Genomic DNA, 22364 nt, shown 5'->3' on the forward strand with positions numbered 1-22364 from the left:
TCAGGGCTATCTGGGGCTGCAAAGGTGGCTCAGTTGGTAAAGGTAGTCATGAGAGCACAAGGCTCAGGGTTAGATCTCTAATATAACCCTGGCTCTGGAGATGGAAAAGGCAGGGGACATCAATCCAGGGGCTCATTGAGACCTTGTCTCAAAATAAGATAGAAATGACCACACTGACCTGAGCCTCCACCCATGTGCACAGACATACACACAGGCAGCCACATGTGAAATGGTCTACATGAACATATACATACAGGCAGTCACATGTGAAATGAACATGTACACTTACATGCCCCATACTAGATTTCAAGAATCATACAGAGAAGCTGGGCAGTGGTAGCGCACACCTTTAATCTCAGCACTTGGGAGACAGAGGCAGGAGGATTTCTTTGAGGCCAGCCTAGTCTACAGAATGATTTCCAGGACAGTCAGGGCTACACAGAGAAACCCTTTCTTGAAAAAAAATCAAAATCAAACAAACAAAGAATCACACAGGGAAGAAAGATCAATTCCAAGTAACAATAGCACTGGCAAGAAAGAAATAGAGCGCTGCAGACAGGGGAAGAAAGCCAATCGAGGACGCCAGAGCAAGTAACAGTTGCGTCTAAACAGGAAGTTCAAATGTGCAATGAATCTAGTAAGGACCCTCGACTGCCGCTGCCACCGCACACTCAAGTGCAGGGGAGTGGCCAAATAGCCCTCGGGTTCAGTAAAACATTTGTCAGAAGGGAAACGTTATCCTCATCCTTCAGAATAAGTCTATTTGAGAACGCTTTATTTTAATCACAGAACAAAGTCAATGTTTACCTGACAGTGAAATTATTAAGAATTCAACTAAGCAAAGGGGAAAGGCCAGCATCTCCTTATACTACAAATAAAGAGCAGGGCAGTGATAATACATTAAAGTAAACGTCTAAGAACTGAATCGACACTAAGAGATCAGCACTGTAACCCAAGCAGGGATGCCACTGGGACTGTGGTGAGCTAAGGCTGCATCCTAGGCCCTGGGTGGTAGCATACATGACACCAATCCAAGATTCGGGATGAGGCTGAACTGCACTGGGAGACTGTCCTTCAAAAACCAAACATAGCATTCTTTTAATACATTTTAAAAAAAAATCAAAAACAAAGAAAAGGACTTGCCTTCAAAATGAGTTAAAGCTCTATATGCTCCAAAAACCCTAACGTAACTTCATGCAATAAAAAGAACCAAAAATTCTAAGGTAAGAAATGCAAACATGTAAGCATCAGCAAAAGGTTTTCTAGCTTGGCTAACAATCAAAACACATCCATGAAAATCTGTTACTGTACCCTTCTAACAAGCAATGAATGGTTAAGGAAAGCCTATTTCTGACTGGGAGTGCATGGGGTGTGTAGCGACTCAAGTTGATGGAGTCAAACATAACATAAAATATACCAGCTATTTTAACTGCATACGCATATTCTTTGTTTATAACAAGAATGCTTTACTGACTGGACAGGAACTACAGTGCTTCCCATGAAAGTGGTGTTCATATTCTCTAAGTCAGTAACTGAAGTACACACACACACACCAGGGTCTGTACACACATGTACACACACACACACACACACACACACACACACACACACACCAGGGTCTGTGCTCATTAGTTCTTTGTCAAGTTGACAAACCATAGGATCATGTGGGAAGAAGTAACTTTAAGTGATAACTGATGAACTGCCTCTGTCAGATTAGCCTATAGGAAATTGTGTGATTCATCTTCGGGATTAATGATTGATGTGGGAGCGCCCATCCCACTGTGGGCAGTGCCACACCTGAGCAGGTGGTTCTGGGCTGTGTAAGAAAGCAAACTGAGCTTACTGGAGCAGGGCAATAAGCAGCGTCCCCCATGGCCTCGGCCTCAGTTCCTCCTGCAGTTTCCTGCCTCAAGTTCCTGCCCTGACTTCCCTCAGTGAGGGACTGCCAGCTGTTACAATGAAACAAACCCATCTCTCCTCAAGATGCTTTTTGGTCCTGGTCTTTCTTTCTCACAGAAACAGAAAGTTAACTATATTAAGTGTCTCTCTGTGTAGCAGAACTCAAACTTTCTATGTAAAATCTTTAATACTGCTAGCCACAGAAACTGGTGAGAAATAAGCAAACCGTGTAGTAGTCATGTGGTGGACAGTACACTGCAATATGACAGGTGCAGAGGTCGCTCATCTGAGTAACAGGGCCGACATCTAGCGCTGTTTCTCAGAACAAAGCCACTAGGAAGTGCTGGACCAGACTTAAATACCCAATCATCCTCTTTACTTACATAAATACGTAAGGTTCCCTGCATTACAATCCAAAATTAAAATTAACAGGTAATCTCAGCACTTGGGAGGCTAAAGCAAGGACACTTAGAATTCCAGGCCAGCCTGAGCTAGTTACTAAGACCTTCTTAAAATACAAAAACCACAAAAACAAACACAAAAATTAAATATTCAAAATATTTAATTAAAAGAGCAAATGAATTTTGATAAAAGTATTTAGTGGAATAAAATTATATAAATCTATCATAAATGAACTGTTAATAATGCTAGAAGATGCTTAGGTTTCCTTTTTTAATGTATGGCAAATTAGGAAGTACTATTATATACAGTCCTTAGTGCCTGGCCAGAGACCTGAGTGCAATCCCCACTCCCCACTTGGTGGGAAGAGAAGATGAACCCCAAAAGTTAGCCCTTGACTCAAAAACACCACAGCACTTGTGCATCATCCCCAGCAAAACAAGCAAATACATACAGTTAATTAAAAATTTTCAAAAGCTAGATGTCTGATATAGAAAAGTGACAAATAGGAAAATATGGAAAATATAAACCAAACAATCAGCTGCTATCCTAGCCCAGCAGATGGGCATCATGAAAACTGTACACTGCGTCCTCTGCCGTAAGCAGACTAATTTCTGCTTCTACCCCATTACACCTCAGGGCTCACACTTCCAGAGACTGACACTCCCTCAGTCACTTCTGCAGAATCTCACACGCTTTCCCAAGTCACTGTTCTGAACAACCACATGATACTTCTTCAGATCCCTGTAACCCAGATTAATTACACTGTAAAGAAGCATAAGACAGACAGAAATACTAGGAAGCCATTCATTAAACAAAACTTAATAACACCATTACCTCGCTTCTAACCAATGGAAGGGTTTGAGAGGGCAATTTATAATCTTAAAGATGACTTTAAAAAGAAACACGGACATACCAACTATGCTATCAAAGAAAGCTCCACGCAGGTGCCAATCATTCTTATCATTTAGGAAAGTGATCATGTGGGACAACAGAACGTCGTTGGCCTTCTGGCGTCCGAAGAAGACGCACAAGCGTGTGATCCCATTCTCCATCAATGTCTGTTTCACAATATTCTCAGGGTCGCTTAACAAAGTGACGACCTTCTGCTGGACCATCTCATGTAAGGCCTGGAGCTCTAAAATACACAAAAAAGATCAGTTTTCACCCACACCTGCAGATGGAACATTTGGAATTTTGGTATTTGCTTGAGACACGGTCTCACTAAGTAGCTCAGGTTGTTTTGGAACTGGTTATTCAGCTTTGAACTCACAATTCCATTTGGCCTCCTGAGTGATAAAATTACAGGTATGGCCCAGCCACAGCCAGACCTGTCTTCTTTCTTAGTGGAGTAACAGAATGACCACAGAGGCTTCCACACAAACCCTTTATTGCTAAGCTATTCCATGGCTCAAAGGTCTGCAGGTGAGACACTGAAGATCATCTCCACAGTAAACCATGTGACAGCAGCTACCATCTCGCAAAACATCTCTCTGTTTATGATCTCAAGATGAAATGCAAGAGGAAGTACCAGCAAGGAGAGCTCATTACCTCCCAAAGATCAACATTCACAAGGCCACTGAAGAACCTGACAGGTTTAGCATGTAACTTTTAGAAAGCATTTTAAAATTAATTAGATAGATAGATAGATAAATAGATAGATAGAGAGAGGTATGATACATACATAGGCAGGGAGATAGGGAGATAGGAAGAGAGGGAGAGAGATTGATTTATAGATATATAGATATATAAACAAACAAATAAGGGAGAGAGAGAGAGAGAGAGAGAGAGAGAGAGAGAGAGAGAGAATTTATAGATACATAGATAACAGATATATCCATCCATAGAAAATATTATAAGTTCTCTATATGGTCTGCGCATACGTCCTCTCTACTTATTTATCCACCCGGTTATCTGTCTTTCCCTCGCTGAAGCCCCTGTTTGAGAGGACTGGTCTAGGTTCGTGCCATTTCCCTGCTGCTCCTAGCTGCCTGGAGTGGATCACTGCTTACCCACTGCCCAGCTGAATGAAAGGGGCAAAGCCATTCTCCTCTGCTCAGGATGGACACAACACACAAAGGTATAAACTAGACTTCTCTAGTAGATCCCACCTCAAACCAGCACAGAGTGGATTCAATTCTACTTCTGAATCTTTGGCTAAGAAGCTGTTAAAAGGTTTTGTTTTTTTTATTTTTTTTTCAGATACAGAGAAACATAAGCCACCGGTTACCATCACAGGCGTTTCGTTACAGTAAATGAGGAACTTTAATATGTAAACCAGATATGCTGATTACTAAATGACTAAGGATACTCAACAGTACTCATGCAAGAAGAAAGGGTTTAGGTTCTTCCGCACTGGTGATTCCATTAGTTAATGAGAACCGCCCAATTCGGCTAGCTTTACTGCTCACACAACTCAGGCTACTGCTCACACAACTCGGGCTGCAGCGAGGGTGGGATCCAGGACAAGTGGGTCATTTCTAGTTAACAGTGTGTATGCACAGAAAGGATAATGCGCCAGGGGCCCTTCCTATCCTAATACCCACTGCTCCTTCACTTTACAAGAGAGTCACAAATGACAGCTTTTACAGGTTACCATTAGCAATTCGGTGTAAATGATGGGGATTTTAAAAGGGAAATAACAACCTGTGTCGTAGTCTCCGTTAGGACGCGTAGCTTCGTCTACCTCTTCACTATCCGGCTCGTTCTCCATGTTGAGAGTTTTTAGCTGCACTAGTTCCAGGAATCGCAGAGCCGTCTCGGCCAATAGAGCTATGTTTTCTATAAGATACCAGAAGAAAAGTTATAGTAATGACCTCAAATTTTTATGCTGCTTATAACTTTTCCACCAAAAGTCCTTTAACTTTGAGACAGAGTCCTTATGCATTTAAGTGGCCTCGAACTGGAGATCCTCCTGCTTCTACCTCCAGAATGCTGGTAACTACAGGTCACCATTAGTCCCCAGAATCCCTAAGAATTAATCCCTATATAAATAATTAATTTATATTAATCATGAATTCTAGAGGAAAAGCAACATTTTGAAAGTTCACCATTAATCAGTCTCTAAAAGGACCTCATAATCTATGATGATCTCTAAACAACAAAACAAAAATTCTGCATTTGCAGAAACTGTCTAAAATAAAGTATTTCTAATGAACAAATAACACTTAATCCCAGAGCTAGCCTTTAAAGGTATCCTGCCAGTTAGAGGTAGTTATTAGACTACCACAGAAACATTAGCACCAAAGTAATGTCACCTGGGGCCTGGAATCAGACAGACCAGACTCCTCCCTCAAGCCTGCCACTTACAAGCTCACAGTGTGCACAGCCTGAATCTTAGATTCTTCAGATACATTAGGAGTCTGACTATCTTAAAAAGCCATCACTAACCTGGCTGAGCCATCCACATAAGCACCTGAGGTTCCACAGACAAAGGGCGAGAGCACTGGCTGCACTGCGTACAGTCATCTCTGACGACCCTCTTCACTATGCACAGTTCCCACTCCAACCTCTACTGTCACATGCGCTGTCACTCACCTGCCCTTCTCTACTTGACATTCTTCTGTTTCCATTTACTCCTACATCTGTAGGGGTGACCTGAGCTGAGACTCACAGCAGCGGGGATATGGAACCTGAAGAGGCCACCTCCTTTAGTCAGGCAGGCAGGACCTCCAGCAAGGCAACAAGGACACCAACCCACCACAAAACTTTCAACCCAAAATTTATCCTATGCCTTAGTCAGGGTTTCTATTCCTGCACAAACATCATGACCAAATAGCGAGTTAAGGAGGAAAGGGTTTATTGAGCTTACACTTCCACATTGCTGTTCATCACTAAAGGAAGTCAGGACTGGAACTCAAGCAGGTCAGGAAGCAGGAGCTGATGCAGAGGCCATGGAGGGATGTTCCTTACTGGCTTGTTTTCCCTAGCTTGCTCAACCTGCTCTTATAGAACCCAAGACTACCAGCCCAGAGATGGCACCACCCACAAGGGGCCCTCCCCACTTGATCACGAATTGAGAAAATGTCCCATGGCTGGATCTCATGGAGGCACTTCTCCATCTGAAGCTCCTTTCTTTGTGATAACTCCAGTCTGTGTCAAGTTGACACACAAAACCAACCAGTACAATTGACCCCTTGTCAACTTGACACACAAACATATCACTATTAAACCTCAACCCTTACTTTCTTATTCATCCCCAAGATCTAAATAACTTTAAACTATTTAGTTACCTATTAGAAGTCTTTACCTATTAGAAGTTCAATCTCTAAAATGTCCAATATCTTTTAAAATTCAAAGTCTTTTTAAAAAAAAATCAAAGTCTCTTAACTGTGGGCTCCACTAAAATACTTTCTTCCTTCAAGAGGGAAAAATAGCAAGGCATAGTCACAATCAAAAGCAAAACTCAAAGTCCAATGGTTCAATGTCTAGGATCCAACTCACGATCTTTCGGGCTCCTCCAAAAGCTTGGGTCACTTCTCCAGCTCTGCCCTTAGTAGCACACACAATGTCTTCTAGGGTACAGATGCCTGTATTCCACTGCTGCTGCTGTTCTTGGAGGGCATCTCACTGTACTGGCATCTCCAAAACACTGGTATCTTCTGCTGCAACTAGGCTTCACCAATAGCCTCTCATAGGCTCTGTTCATGGTGCCAAGCCTCAGATCCTTTGCACAACCCCTTCAAGTCCTGGGCCATCAATTGTAACTGAGGCTGCACCTTCAACAATGGCTTTCCGCAGCCTCTCACAGTGCAGAGAGCCTCAGCTGCTCTTCATGACCCCTTCATGCCTTCAAAACCAGTACCATCTTGGTGACTCTTACACAGTGCCAAGTCCTGCTACAGCACAAGGTACAACCTTGGGTATCTCTGGAACACAGCCTCTGTGCTCTCAGAAAATACATCCCAGAAGATTTCACCTCAGTGATGCTGGTTTCTTCTTAATCATCACTAATTTCTTAGCTCCAGCTAACCAGCATCAATAGTCCCAGTAACACAAAGGTTTGCTTTAGTGGTTCTGGTATCCTGTTAATCATAGCTGATCCTTCAGCCCCAACTAACCAAAACCACAGAATCTTCACAATTAAAATATGACCCTGATAAGAGTCTTTAATCTTCCCTCTGAAATTTCACAAGCCAGGCCTCCATCTTCTACACTGTTCTTAACAGTATCTTCCAAGCTCCTACAGAACTTTCCACAGAGCTCTTAACATCCTAATGGCTCTTCTAGCTCAAAGTTCCAAAGTCCTTCCCCAGTCCTCCCCAAAACATGGTCAGCTTGTCACAGACATACCCCACCAATTTCTCTTAGTCAGGGTTTCTATTCCTGCACAAACATCATGACCAAGAAGCAAGTTGGGAAGGAAAGGGTTTATTGAGCTTACACTTTCACATTGCTGTTCATCACTAAAGGAAGTCAGGACTGGAACTCAAGCAGGTCAGGAAGCAGGAGCTGATGCAGAGGCCATGGAGGGATGTTCCTTACTGGCTTGCTTTCCCTGGCTTGCTCAGTCTGCTCTCTTATAGAACCCAAGAGCACCAGCCCAGGGATGGCACCACCCACAAAGGGTCCTTCCCCCTTGATCACTAATTGAGAAAATGCCCCATGGCTGGATTTCATGGAGGCACTTCTCCAACTGAAGCTCCTTTCTCTGTGATAACTCCAGCCTGTGCCAAGTTGACACACACAACCAGCCAGTACATCCTGCCTGTAAGAAATGGAGAACAGGGATGGAGCAGAGGGAGGGAACGGGCAACCAATAACTGGCCCAACTAGAGACCCATCCCACGGGCAAGCACCAGTCCTGACACTATTAATGACACACTGTTATGCTTGCCGACAGGAGCCTAGCGTAACAGTCCTCTGAAAGGCTCCACCCAGCAGCTGACTGAAACAGATGCAGAGACCACAGCCAAACACTGGACAGAGCTTGGGGACTCCTATGGAAGAGATGGGGAAAAGAGTGAGGATTCCAGAAGGGATTGGAACTCCACAGGAAGAACAACAGAGTCAACTACCCTGTACCCTTGGGGGCTCTCAGAGACTGAACCATCAACCAAAGAGCACACACAGACTGGACCTAGACCCCCCAACCCTGGCACACATGTAGCAGGTGTGCAGCTCTCTCTTCATATGGGCCCCGAATTACTAAAGCAGGGGCTATCCCAAAAGCGGTTGTCTGTCTGTGGAATACTTTCCCTGAGCTGCATTGCCTTGTCTGGCCTCAGTGGGAGAGGATGTGCCTAGCCCTGCAAAGACTTGATATACCAGAGTGGGGGGATATCCAGGTAGGGCCTCTATCCTCTCAGAGAAGGGGATGAGGGAATGGGAGGATGGGGGGAGAACTGTATGAGGAGGAGATGGGGAGAGGGGGCAGCAATTGGGATGTAAAGTGAATAAATAAATAAATAAATGAAAGAAACAGGCTGTTACAAATAATAAAATCACGCGTCTTAAAGAGATCCTGAATTTCTAGGCCTCACTTCCTGCCCCACAATACACAAACAAGAAAGACCAGGAGCATAGACATTTATGGCAAGAAACCACCCTATACCACCAAGCCTTTGGGGTGGTGCCTAGACATCAAACCAGTATCCTAAGAGCAGTTTTCATGTATTGGATTAATGATGGCAGGCAAATAATAAACAATCTAATAAACAAGTAGCCTTAAATACTGTGGTGATGACATCGCCACATGTGTGCTTTACGTTAAGTACAAAGACTTCCAAACAGAAGGTCTGTTTCCCATTAGATCATAGATATAAATTATGGATTATGTAAATGTCTCAGTGATATTTCTCATGGTGAAGCAAGCATTCAGAATTAGTTCAAGGAGCTAAAAACATGAATCTTTACTGCTAGGCTTTGTGGGTGAGAATTCTAAGTAGAAGTAGGTGTTCATGGCACACCCAACTCAAGATGCCGCGAATCCTGAGCTAAAGTAAGGGAACGGGACCGAACTCAGAGCTTCTGTCAACACCGCAGTCTTTTTCAATTGTAACAGAATGTTCTGTCCTGAATAAGAGTGTTTGCACAGGGAAACTCTGAAAAGGCTGTGACTCTAGATCAGGAGCAGGTACTTGTAAACATTAGTCTTCTGACAGCTAAACGAACTATTCCAGGTCAAACTGTTAGAATCCACACTGCACACCTCCACGCTGGATACATTAATCATTTTAAATGCAAACGAATATACAAAAGTTGAGCCCCAGGAAGTGATTAGCTATCAATATTAATATCTGCATATATGTATTCATAATTCAAAAGCAAAGTTCACACACTCAATTGCCAAAGAAATCAGGAAGCCAAGAGGTATGGCGGTCAGTACTTGAGAAACAAGTGCAGACTGTAACTAAACAAGGAACTCTTACCAGCGTAGGCCAGTCTGACGATGGTAGCGTCGTCCTGGGCCAGGTGGGCTATGCCAGGGAGAATGTACTCTGGGTAGATGTTGACGTCATTGCGAGGAACCTCTTGGACAAGGGCAAGGACTTTGGTGAGCGTCCTCAGGGCTTCCGCCCGCACTCTTGGGACAGAGTCGTTGCTGAAATGCAGCAGGTAGGGAGTGATTCGATCCAGAAGGATCTCGACGCTCAGCCTCGGGGCCAGGTGCAGAATGAGTTCCAAGGCGGCCAGTTTGGAGTCGCAGGACTTCAGTGTCTGCAGGCAGGACGTTATCACAGACACCAGGACCACCAGCCCGCTCGCCCTGGACTCCCCTTCTGCTTTTTCTGGCAAATCGTGTCCACAGAGATTGTGGATAATGTTGCCCAAATCTTTCCGTATAACCAAAATCCGCTCATCTGCAGAGAGAAAGGTTTCCTTGGCAAACTGGGCCATGTAAGGCTGAAGGAAAGTATAAAATATCTCAGGGAAGGCGTTGCCACGCTGCTGCTTCAGGTAGTCCTCCGCTTCCAAACGCTTCTCCGGCTCACGATTAATCATCTGAGTTACCTACATGGAAGGAGAAAAGGGTTCACTGTATAACATGAAATGGAAGCCAGGTGGGGTAGCTCACACCTGAACCCCAGCCCTCCAGAGGCTTGGGCAAGGCCAGGCTCCTAGGCTACATGAGGGGTTCAAGACCAGCCTCCTGAGCTAACAACAAGTAAAAGGCCGGTTGGACTGCATAAGATCTGTCTATGTGCATGTTCACAGGCACACATGCACACAGCAAACCAAGATCTGTCTATGTGCACGTTCACAGACACACAGGCACACATGCACACAGCAAACCAAGATCTGTCTATGTGCACGTTCACAGGCACACAGGCACACATGCACACAGCAAACTAAGATCTGTCTATGTGCACGTTCACAGGCACACATGCACACAGCAAACCAAGATCTGTCTATGTGCACGTTCACAGGCACACAGGCACACATGCACACAGCAAACCAAGATCTGTCTATGTGCACGTTCACAGGTACACATGCACACAGCAAACCAAGATCTGTCTATGTGCACATTCACAGGCACACATGCACACAGCAAACCAAGATCTGTCTATGTGCACGTTCACAGGCACACAGGCACACAGCAAACCAAGCCAGACCAAAGTTACAAGAGCTATTACATGAGACCTAAGGGATTTCTGGGGTAATTCTAATTATTCTCTTTGTCTGACCCTTTTTAGAATTACAAGCTAATTGTGTCACTCATCACCCTGCAAGGCAACAGATATCATACAGATATCCTGGTATATAAGAGGTCATACTTGTTTATTCAATATTTGTTATTAAAAAACAACAAACCTTCAGAGAAAAATGAATAGACACAGTTGCACACACAAACAACATGAGTCTGGAGGAAATTAGAGAACTTCTGAGATAACTTTCAGAGCCCCAGTTAAGAGCTCTGGTTTAAAGTACACTCCCACAAATCCAAAGGATTAGCACATGGTCTAAGTGTTGTTCAGTTATGTTGAGAGTTTAGTTGAGAGGAGAATCAAAGGTCTAGTAACGCAGCCCAAGGGTAGAGAGCTGGCAGAGATGTGTGAGGTCCCATGTTAGATGCCAGCACTTCAATGATATAAAATAGTAGAGTGGAGAGATGGAGAAGCACCGAAGAGAACTTCTCAGCTCCCAGAACCCACATCACGTGGCTCACAATCCTTTATAACTCTCTCCAGGGGATCTAATACCTCTGGCCTCTGCGCTCACATACACATGTACACATACATGTACACACACACACACACACACACTCAAAATCTTAAAAAAATAAACTACTTAAAACTGTGAGAAAATATGAACACTAGAAATATATACCTGATAATAAGGACATGAATTCTTTCATTCATATATATATATATATATATATATATATATATATATATAAACAGTTCAATGTTTCTACTAGCCAAATACATAAAATATCATAAAAATATATCTGCAAGCTTGGCTTTCTTTTTGGATTCTAAACTAGAAATTAGCACTGAACTAGTCAGAATTACTTTTACATTTGATTAATGCCTTAAAGATTAATAAACAAATTGACTTTCCAGTCAAGAAAATATAGGTCCAAAGACACGGAGCTGCTCAGCTAAAGTGACAGGCAAGTGTCGGCTCTGGGGAGGAGCAGGTGTGCTCCTTCCCACTGCCACACCAGCCCTGTGCAGCATCTTGTTTCCAGGGTGGCCCTTCTTCCTCTGCTCCTCAGACAGTCTGTTACGTAGGCCAGGCTGCCTAGGACCTCACGCTGTCCCGACTTCAACCTTCCTTGTTCACCAGACACACCAGGCCAGTGCTGACTGACCCCAGCTAGCCCAGCACCTCAAAGATTTTATTTATTTAGAGATATGGACTTGCTAAGTTCACTGAACTGGCCCTGAATTTGAGGTCCCCTTTCCCTAGTCTCCTGATTGCAGACCTACGCCACCAGGCCTAGCAGTAGCTGCATGGCCTAAAGGAAACAGACTGTGCGTTGCCCCACTTAGAATACTGCAGAGTGCTCTAAAGACACCACAACCTTTTACATGACCCAGAGTCACCATCACAGTGTCAGTCGCTTTTAAAAGATGTCCTCAAACAGGGACACAGACATCCGATTGGATGTCCTCACACACAGTCCCTCAGCCCTGTGCTGCCGTAACCAAGCGACTGTGCAGCTCCCTTCCAGAACAGCCCACATTGGCCTCGGTGATAAATGCTGTCCCTGAGCTCTCTAAAGCTGATGACCCCTCTCTCCACTGCAGATGTGTCGTCTTCATTCCTCAGGAGCAAGCTCTCCCTAGGACATGCAAACCCACAGGCACTTCCAAATCTGCCCAAAGCAGAGAGGTAAGATGATCACAGAACAATAGATAACGGATTTGCCCTTCTACTTTTTTATTTTTAATGTCAGACGTGCTTTATGCCTGAGAGGGAAAAAATAGTGCATTTTTTTTCTAATAAGGTATCAAAAGTGTGTTTATCAGTAATAGGTTTTACTCCAGGTTTGTGGGGGAGGGACTGGAGTCTTGTCTGCCATCCCAGCACTCGGAAGGCTGAGGCAGGAGACCTGCCCTGAGTGAGCTAACCGAGTGAGTTCCAGGCCAGCTAGTGTAACCGCCAGCAGCTACATGTGAACCAGGTTACGACACAACCAATTAAAACTGTACGGCGCTTATTTGTAGCATAGTTACCAATTCTCTGATGCTGCGATCTTCGATTTTATTTAGCACTTGTTCAGGGAAAAAATGTCCATTTCTATATGCCAACAGCTGAGAGAGATCAAACAAAGGCACGCCTTCCGTAAAAAGCTCAGCTATCACGCAACCTGGAAAACCAGACACAGTTCCATCAGAATGAGATGAAGAGGCCGCATAATGCTTATTAGAATTCAGAAAAATCAGAATACCCAAAGCACAAAACCCCCAATAAAATGAATTTAACTGTGTACTGCAATGTAGAGATCTAAGTGCTTGATCAGCTGGGGAGACACATGAAGCCAATCATTCCCTTTTCTCGTTCTTAAAACGCACACACACAAACAAGGAGCTTAACACCCATAAGAAACCCTCTGGTACAAATTACAGCATTCCGTTCATAAGACCTGGTAACGGCAGCTAGCCATCTGCCCATCGCTAAACAAGCAGTAGGTACTGCCCACCAGTAACAGGCGCTACCAGCACAAAGCGGTAAAATCCCGCCTCAGCCAGGCTCCCCTCCTGGAAAGGAAGACAGAACAGAACCAATGAACAAATTTCACTTGTAGTGTTAAATATCACAACATATACTAAAAAAATGTGGACGTAAACTAGAAAATAGAGGGAAAATAATTTAACTGTTTTACACTAACATCATCTTCAATCAAGAATGTTTTTAAGTACCTACATTCCCAAAAGCACAATTATTTTTCTCGTACAAGACAATTTTATTGAGTCATTATATGACACACACTTACCAAGTCTCATATAGAGACCCTTAAATAATTACTTTACAGCCTTTGTACCTGCTGGGCCCTCTGCCTGGGCTACTCACCCTAAGTACTAGTGAATGTTAGTCAGGCCTTTGTCAATCAACAGTAAATCCTTAATTAACTATTTAAAACTGCTAGAGAAGCCGGGCGTGGAGGTGCACGCCTGTAATCCCAGCACTTGGGAGGCAGAGGCAGGCGGATTTCTGAGTTCGAGGCCAGCCTGGTCTACAGAGTGAGTTCCAGGACAGCCAGAGCTGTACAGAGAAACCCTGTCTCGAAAAAAACCAAAATCAAAAAAATAAAAAATAAAAATAAATAAAAAATAAAACTGCTAGAGCAACTGGGAATAGCAGTATACAGTCTTAATCTCAGAAGTTGGAAGACATCAGGAGGTGCATCTCCGTAAATTCAAGGCCAGCCTGATCTACAGAGTTTCTAAGATAGCCAGGACTACATAGAGACCCTGTTTAAAAAAAAAAACAAAGCGGGGCTGCAAGAGCACTGCAGCTCCTCGCCCTTTTCTCTCACGGCTGTTTCTGCACAGTGCCGCATGCCTTCCACTGCCTGTTATTATCTCTGTCCACACTAGAAAGCAAACTCCAGGTTTGCCCCCGTTTGGTGCACTGAAAAGTCCCTATCAACTAAGGTAATTCTGATATATAATAAGCATTTAGTAAATGTGTCAATTCCTAGTTCTACAATATTTGTTTCAAAATAAAGGCCTTCTAACAACAGCTATTTTTAAGGAAAAGAAGAAAAAACCAAGTGCAGAGGCCAATAAGATGCGTCAGAGGAGAAAGGCACTTGCCACCAAGTCTGATGACCTAAGTTCAATCTCCAAGTTCCACAGCTGGACGGAGAGAAGCCATTCCCACCAGCTGCCCTCTGACCTCATGTACCAAGGCATGAATTTGTTTGCACACTTCCTCACAGGCTACCTTCTGCTGCGTACAGGTAAATAATGAGTTATGTCTAAATAAATAAATAAATAAATAAATAAATAAATAAATGTAATATAAAATATTTAACCCATCATATTAAGCAAGAAACAGAAGATCTAAGCAACACAGGAAACCAACCAGATCTAACAAGCACCAGTATGACACTGTACCCAGGACAGCAGAATACAAGTTCTCAGTAGCCTACAGAATTCACATTAGTTAGACAAGACCTCAGCTAAGCCAGAAAATGACTCTCAACACTATGGTTTAGACAGAATTTCATAAAGAATTTCCGTGTACTCCAAGGCTTCCTTTGTGGAACTCCATTCCTACTGCGAGGTGTGATCGAAAAACTTAATCTGACAATGGTGTCAAAGGTGAGGCCTCTGCAAAGTAATCAGAATTAAAATCCTTAGGGAGACCTCTGCCTGCATCCAGGTAGCTGCAGAAGATAAGAAACCAACACAGAGGGGCTGGAGAGATGGCTCAGCGGGTAAGAGCACTGACTGCTCTTCCAGAGGTCCTGAGTTCAAATCCCAGCAACCACATGGTGGCTCACAACCACCCACAATGAGATCTGATGCCCACTTCTGGTGTATCTGAAGACAGCAACAGTGTACTTACATATAATAAATAAATAAATCTTTAATAAAAAAAAAAAAAAAAGAAACCAACACAGAGATGTGCATGTATACTCTACTCTCCTCTTAAAGTCGACTTGGCCATGGTGGTTTACGTCAGCAACAGAAAAGTAGGCAAGATGACTCCTAAATAATAAATGGAGCAAGGGAGTCTGGGAAGTGGGAGTGGCGGTCCATCCTGAGACTCCTGCTCCATGGAAGGACGGCCAAAGCAGAAGCAACGTTAGAGATCAGCCAGGGCAACGGAGCAAGGGCTGCGACGTAGCTCAGGGATGCGGTGCCTGGCAGGATGGTTCCTGCAAAGATGACTGGCAAGAAAAGAAAGGGCCATTCTGCCATCAGCAAGGTCCACTGTCAACAGCCATAACTGCATCTGGGGAGTGGGCTTCAGGAGTGCCCCTCAGGCACTGGGAGAAATCCACAAGTAGGCCATGAAGGGCTCCAGTGGGGCCATCTGGGCCAAAGGGATAAGGACTGTTCCACAGCACAGTGTAGTGGTTTGCATATGCTCGGCCCAGGGAGTGGCACTGTTAGAAGGTGTGGCCTCGTTGGAGTAGATGTGTCACTGTGCGTGTGGGCTTTAAGACCCTCATCCTAGCTGCCTGGAAGTCAGTCTTCTCCTATTGGTCTTCAGATGAAGATGTGGAACTCTCAGCTCCTCCTGCACCATGCCTGCCTGGATACTGCCATGTTCCCACCTTGATGATAATGGACTGAACCTCTGAACCTGTAAGCCAGCCCCAATTAAATGTCATCCTTACAAGAGTAGCCTTGGTCATGGTGTCTGTTCACAGCAGGAAAACCCTAACTAAGGCTTTGTACGTTTGCCGAGAAACTGTAATGAGGACTCACCAACCAACCAAGCGCTATACCGCGCTACTCTGTAATTCTGTTACCTAGGTCAAGATCTACACTCAGGATACGTCTGGGAAGTGTCAGAAACAGTTTAAAAGCTGCTTACAAAAACAAAACAAAACACACTTACATGGGCCAGGGGGTCTGCTCAGTCAGGAAAGTGCTTGCTTTCCACGAACCAGGCCCTGAATGAAAACTCCAGGACCCACATAGCGGAGCTGGGTGGGATGGTGGCCCATGCTTCTAATTCCAGAGCTGAAGACGGAGCTAGGATGACCTCCGGGTTCACTGACCAGTACAGTCTGCATGGTAAGCTCCCAGCCCAGGGAGAGACCCTGCCTCAAAATAATTAAGGATAGGGAACTTACCAGTGTGGAGGCCTGAGACAACACTATGTGTGGATCCTTGGCTGCTGTTCACTGTGCGCACATGCACACGCGCACACACACACACACACACACACACACACACCCCTCTATGAATATACCCAAACAAATAAAACCTCTGTGGAACTCAACTAGCATTTTGAGTAAATGCACAACTATAAATACCAACATTAAAAAGACAATTTGAGCCGGGCAGTGGTGGCGCATGCCTTTAATCCCAGCACTTGGGAAGCAGAGGCAGGCAGATTTATTAGTTCACCCTGGTCTACAGAGTCTCGAAACCCCCCTCCCAAAAAAAAAAAAGGAGAAGGAGAAGGAGAAGAAGAGGAGGAGAAGGAAAAGAAGAGGAGGAGAAGGAAGAGGAGGAGGAAGAGGAGGAGGAGGAGGAGGAGGAGGAGGAGGAGGACAAGGAGAAGGAGAAGGAGAAGGAGAAGGAGAAGAAGAAGCAGCAGCAGCAGCAGCAGCAGCAGCAACAGCAACAGCAACAGCAGCAGCAAAAGATGCCTTGTAGGAGCACCACAAGCTGCTGAAACAAACTACCACAGGTAATGCCAGTCCCTGTGTAGGCCTCAGTTTGAATGCCATCTCTCTAACAGACGCCTTTTCTGACACTGCCTCTCTACCTAGCACTCCCACAGAGGCCTATTAACTGTGTGCTTCTATAACAGCAACTTATGCTTACCGCCACCATGGCAAACACAAGGCGAAACATACTTTTTCTCTATCTTAAACCTGACATCCTCCCGTGCCGCCAGCATTGTGTGGTGTACGTTCTGAATGTTTAAATGAATGAGACGTATTTTGCATTTTCTCCTCACTTCCGCATGTCCAATGAGGAAGCCATGTATCTGTCTGAAACAGTCTAAGAGAGCACAGCAAGAAATCTTTGGAAATCGGGCAATTTATGAAAAGCTACATTTCTGTTTGGCAGAATAAACAAACCAATTAGCTGACCAGACTGACTGACTCACGCACCTGCTGAAAAGATGTCCATGGCTCTCTTCAACTCTCCCCGCGTTCTCTGATTGCTATTGAGGTCGACAAGTGGAGTTGAGGGATCTCTCATGTACTCTAACTCGGTGGCAAACATGCCACCATCAACAAAACGCTCAGGAGCAATGTAGCAAGTCCTCCTCCTCGAGGTGTCAAAGAAATAGTTGAAATCTGCCGGGTTGTCCTCTGGAAGGTAAGTGGGCTTAAAACTGGCAAAGTCGGTCAGGAGAACCCAGTTCCAACTGGTGACCATCACATTCTCCGTCTTGATGTCGCCGTGGCGCACTCCGGATTTGTGCGCCTGGTCCACAGCCGTCAGGATCTGGAAGGCGATCCAGCGTTTCTCGATGTTATTTAAGAACGGGCGGGTGCTGATGCGATCGTAGAGATTGTCTCTCACATACTGCCGGAACAGCATGGCTGCTTTCTCGGAGGCTTTTTCTGCTGCTTTCTGGAAAGGTAGGCAGTTCTGTGCGGAATGGAGCCTGATTTTCAGTTCCTCCAGCTCTTGTTTATAACTAGTTAAGGGCAGTGTGGGATCTTGAATTGCGAAGACCTTCACAACCACCAGGCCTTCCCGGTGCTTGGCTCGAGCGACTTTAAAAAACCGAGTACTTCCCAGGCTCTTATCGTATTCAAAGTCATGGATATCCGAGAAATAACTCTCCACAGACAGGATCTGGGAAGGTGCAATGCCAGCCAGCTGATTTCCCATGATGACCAGCACCTCTGGGGCAGGAGGTTAACACACAACACCTATTTAAACGGATAGGGAGCGGGAGAGAAACTATTAAAAGGAAAAGAAACAAACTGTGAAATCACCATTATTTGGCCTTTTCCTAAAAGACAGTTGCACCATTATCTACTAAGTGTATGAATGTGCACCCCAGAGCAGTCTCAAACTCAGAAACATTTATCTAAATAGATTTTATTACTTTTACCTAAACAGATGGTCTACTTCATGCCATCCTTTCCAGCAGCTAAACTATGTTTAAAGATATACATGCTTTCAACGTTTTATTTTATTTTAATTTTTGAAATAAGGTGTTGTGTAGCCCAGGCTTGGCAAGGAACTCTATATAGCTGAGAGTGAGTTTGAACTCCAGATCCTCTAGCCTCCACCTCCCAAGTTCTGGGACCCCATGATGCCCAACGTGACCCCTTCGACATTAAGCTAAAATGTTAAAGCATGTATTCACTGGTATGCAGATTTACAAGTCTGGCTGCACCTCTACCCTATCCAGTACTGTTTGATATTATGAAGTTCCTAAAAGTACCATATGACTCAGTCCTTATCCGAGAAAACTAGTCTACTTGCCGGTAAGAAACGCATTAAACGCGTAAAATAAACAGTGACATGATACAAACGGGTCATTTCATTCCTGGGTCTGACAGATCTGTAAAATCAGCATCAACTGGGCCCTTCCAGCCTCCTTGCAGTGATGTCTCCCTCCTTAAACCAACGCAAACTCCTCCAGACTGCAACAAGAAACCCCGCCAGAGACATTCGAGAAAAGTAAGCCAAAGTGCACACTGTCCCCAAGTTACCTAACCTGGTATTTTGCAAGAACTATCTCCCTAGCCCACAGTTTAGCACTCAGGGAAAACATTTACCCCAGGCCTCTGGCAACTCAAAAGTCGCTGAAAGATCCCAGGGAGGTCTTGGCAGAGTTCTGAGGGGCTTGGGCGTGAACGGAAGTCGGCGAGGAGAATGTTTTCTGTGAGGGGTCTTCTTTCAGACAGCTACCCCTGGGGAGCTGGGGGAGGAGCGCAGCAGTGTCCGAGACCTGGAGCTGGGGGTGAACCACTAGGAGGGCAAGCACACTCGGGACTCCGGACACCCAGCAGCCTCGCTGCCGGCTCCTCCCCCGCCGCCCTGGGCCCGCGCGTGTTCGCGTCCCCGGATCCCCGGGCCTTTGCACCAGCCCTGGGCAGGGACAGTGCCAGCACCCGTCCAGGAAGACTACTTAACCTGCGGCGAACGCCGAACTCCCGGGAAAGCCTCCGGGTTGACCTCACTTCCTGTTGAGAACGGAAGTGACGGACTGAGGCTTGAGGAAGCGTTCAGTAGGAAACTGGTTGCTAGGTAACAAGGGAAGGAGGCGTGACCTCGCCGCCCCAAACAGAAGGTGGTTTTCTTCACTAACCCTGGGATTGCTGGCTCTAAGAAAACTTCCCCACGTACGTAGAAAAGCTGATTCCCCGACCAAGTTGGATTTCAACTTTATTGAGTGAGAATTTATGTGTCATAAAGCTCATCAGCTTAAAAAGTGCACAATTGGGGTGACAGGAACCTTTAATCTCATTACTCAGAAGACAAAGGCAGATGGATCTCTTGTTTATTATAGGCTAGCCTATCCATAAAGAGAGAAACTCTCTCCAAAAAAGTGTATGTATGTATGTATGCATGCATGCATGCATATTTTGTAGGTACACACATAAATTATCTCAGTATGGCAGAGCCAAAGCTGCCATGACTTCACAGCAGGAGTAGCTGCTTGCAGTGAACCTACACAACAACTGGCATTTTAAGTCAACCATTGGTTGGGGAAGTATATGCACCCTACTTCTCCGTGCTAAAGACTTGGTTTCTAATGTATTCTAGGAGAGAAACACTTTCTTCAATTGACTCCCTACTGAGTGCCCACCAGACTCCAATGGGTGGTCCCAAACTCACTGCCTAAACTTAGTAGGTCTTGGGAAAAAAAAATTGAAAGTACTGGTTAATTAGGGGTGGGGAATTACAGTAATCACATTATAGATATATAAGATTGTCCAAAAAAATCAAGTTAAAAACATTTTTTCAAAGTGTCAAGATTGGCTGGTTCTAATTTTTATTCATTGTATTTTTAAAAGCAAGGTCTCATTCTGTATTTTAGGCTAGCTGAAAGACATCCTCCTGCCCCTACTTCCTGCGTGCTGGAATTACCACTGTGTCTCATGGTAAATAAGGATGGATTTTTGCTGGAGCTGTGTTCTAATTTTCTTTCTTTTGCTGTTGTGCTGGTTTGAATGAGAATGGCTTCCAAAGTGCTGTACACGTGAATGTCTAGTCCCCAGCTGGGGGACTATTGTGAAGATTAGGAGGTGTGGCCTTGTTGGAGGAGGCGTGTCACAGGGAGTAGGCTTTGAAGTTTAAAAAGCCTATGCCAGGCCCAGTATTTCTCTCTTCCTACTGCCTGCTGACCAGGCGGTAGCTCTCTGTTCCTTCTGCCTGCCACCTGCTCTGATCCCTGCCAAGCTGATCACTGGCTAACCCTCTGAAACCTTAAGCAAGCCCCTCGTTAAATACTTTCTTTTATAAGAGTTGCCTCCCCAACACCAAAGGGGAGAGAGGGAGAAAGCGGTTGTTTTAAATACATTTTACAGAACTATAATTGCTATAATCTGTTTCACCAAAAAGAAAAGCCTGAAGCTGTGAGCAAACCCTCGATCCCTCATCATTTCTCCCTCCCTCCTTCCCTCACTCCCTCCCTCCCTCCTTCCCTCACTCCCTCCCTCCCTCCTTCCCTCCCTCCCTCCCCCCCTCCTTCCCTCCCAGCACTAGGCAATCATTGCATTGTGTTTCTCTAAGACCTTGCCTACTCTTGTGTACATTTCATATACGGAGAATAAAACATGTAGTCTGAATCCTTTGCATTTGCCAAATGTTGAATGTCATCATGGCTGTGGTTTTCCGCACTCCATTTTTTTTCCTTGCCAAGCATTTTCTTATGTGGAAATTCCACATTGTGTTATCCTGCCTGTCCGCTGATGGGTATTTGTGTCCTCGTCTTGGTTATCAGGAGTAATGCTTGTAGGAACATTTGTGTGCAATCTTTATATTGAGATGTGTTTCAAATGCAAATGCCAAGGCGATGAAGCTCGTACTCCTATCAGAACCCTGAGTTTAGCGTTTTGAGAAACTGCTAAATTCTTTCCCAAAGTGCACACAGCCTTACATCCCCACCAGCACAGTATGGGCCCCTGATCCCTCTGTCCTTTCTGGCAATGATGTCATCCATTTTCCACTGTTAGAGCGAGCATCCTAGTGGGTACAAAATGACACCTCCTTCCGGTTTAATGTGCAGTTCTCCAAGACTAATGATGGTGAGCATCTCTTCATGTACCCATCTCCCATTCACTCATCATCTCTGGGAAAATGCCTATTTAAATTCTTTGTCAAAGCCTTAGCTGTAGCTTGACGTTTAATTGCCTGTGTGCTTGGGACCTTAAGGTCCACCCTCTGGAATCTCAGAATAAAGTCATAAATACTTTGTATGTAATTGATTTTTATTCTTTTAAAACTTTTAAAAAAATTTTTTTTAGGTTTATATGTATGGATGCTTGGCTGCATGGGTTTATATGCACCACATTCATTCTGGTGCCTGTGGAGGTCAGAAGAAAGCAGCAGATTCCTCGGAACTGGAATTACATGTTAGGGATGAGTGTGAGCCACCAGGTGCATGCTGGGACTCAAACCCAGATCCTCTGCAAGAACAAGTACTGTAAACCTCCCAGCCAGATATGTAGAGTGGTGCAGGCCTTTAATCCCAGCACTTGGGAGGCAGAGGCAGGTGGATCTCTGTGAGTTTTGAGGCCAGCAGAGCAAATTCCAGGCCAACCAGACCTACACAGAGAAACCCTGTCTCAAAAAAATCAAAACCAAATACCAGCAACAACATTGAGTCATCTCTCCAGCACCAGACAGTTTAAGTTTTAAGTGTTCTTTCTATAGGGTCAGGCATGGTAGCTTATGACTGTTCTTTCTATAGGGTCAGGCATGGTGGCTTGTGACTATTCTTTCTATAGGGTCAGGCATGGTGGCTTGTGACTTCTTTCTATAGGGTCAGGCATGGTGGCTTGTGAT

General features: G+C 44.8%; 1 protein-coding gene across 1 annotated transcript in view; it reads right to left on the bottom strand.

The window, feature by feature from the left end:
* Pik3r4 (phosphoinositide-3-kinase regulatory subunit 4) overlaps window positions 1–19534 on the bottom strand; it is a 53604-nt gene extending 34070 nt beyond the window's left edge. Inside the window, exons 1-6 of the mRNA XM_052187445.1 lie at window positions 19130–19534; window positions 17498–18271; window positions 12924–13057; window positions 9669–10251; window positions 4945–5079; window positions 3215–3436 (exon numbers count right to left, since the gene is read on the bottom strand). Coding sequence (XP_052043405.1) covers window positions 3215–3436; window positions 4945–5079; window positions 9669–10251; window positions 12924–13057; window positions 17498–18230 — 1807 coding nt within the window. The 5' untranslated portion in view covers window positions 18231–18271; window positions 19130–19534. The remainder of the gene's footprint in view (window positions 1–3214; window positions 3437–4944; window positions 5080–9668; window positions 10252–12923; window positions 13058–17497; window positions 18272–19129) is intronic.
* Between the last annotated feature and the right edge of the window lie 2830 nt (window positions 19535–22364).

Source organism: Apodemus sylvaticus, chromosome 7 (genome assembly GCF_947179515.1).
Source record: "Apodemus sylvaticus chromosome 7, mApoSyl1.1, whole genome shotgun sequence".
NCBI classification, from domain to species: domain Eukaryota; kingdom Metazoa; phylum Chordata; class Mammalia; order Rodentia; family Muridae; genus Apodemus; species Apodemus sylvaticus.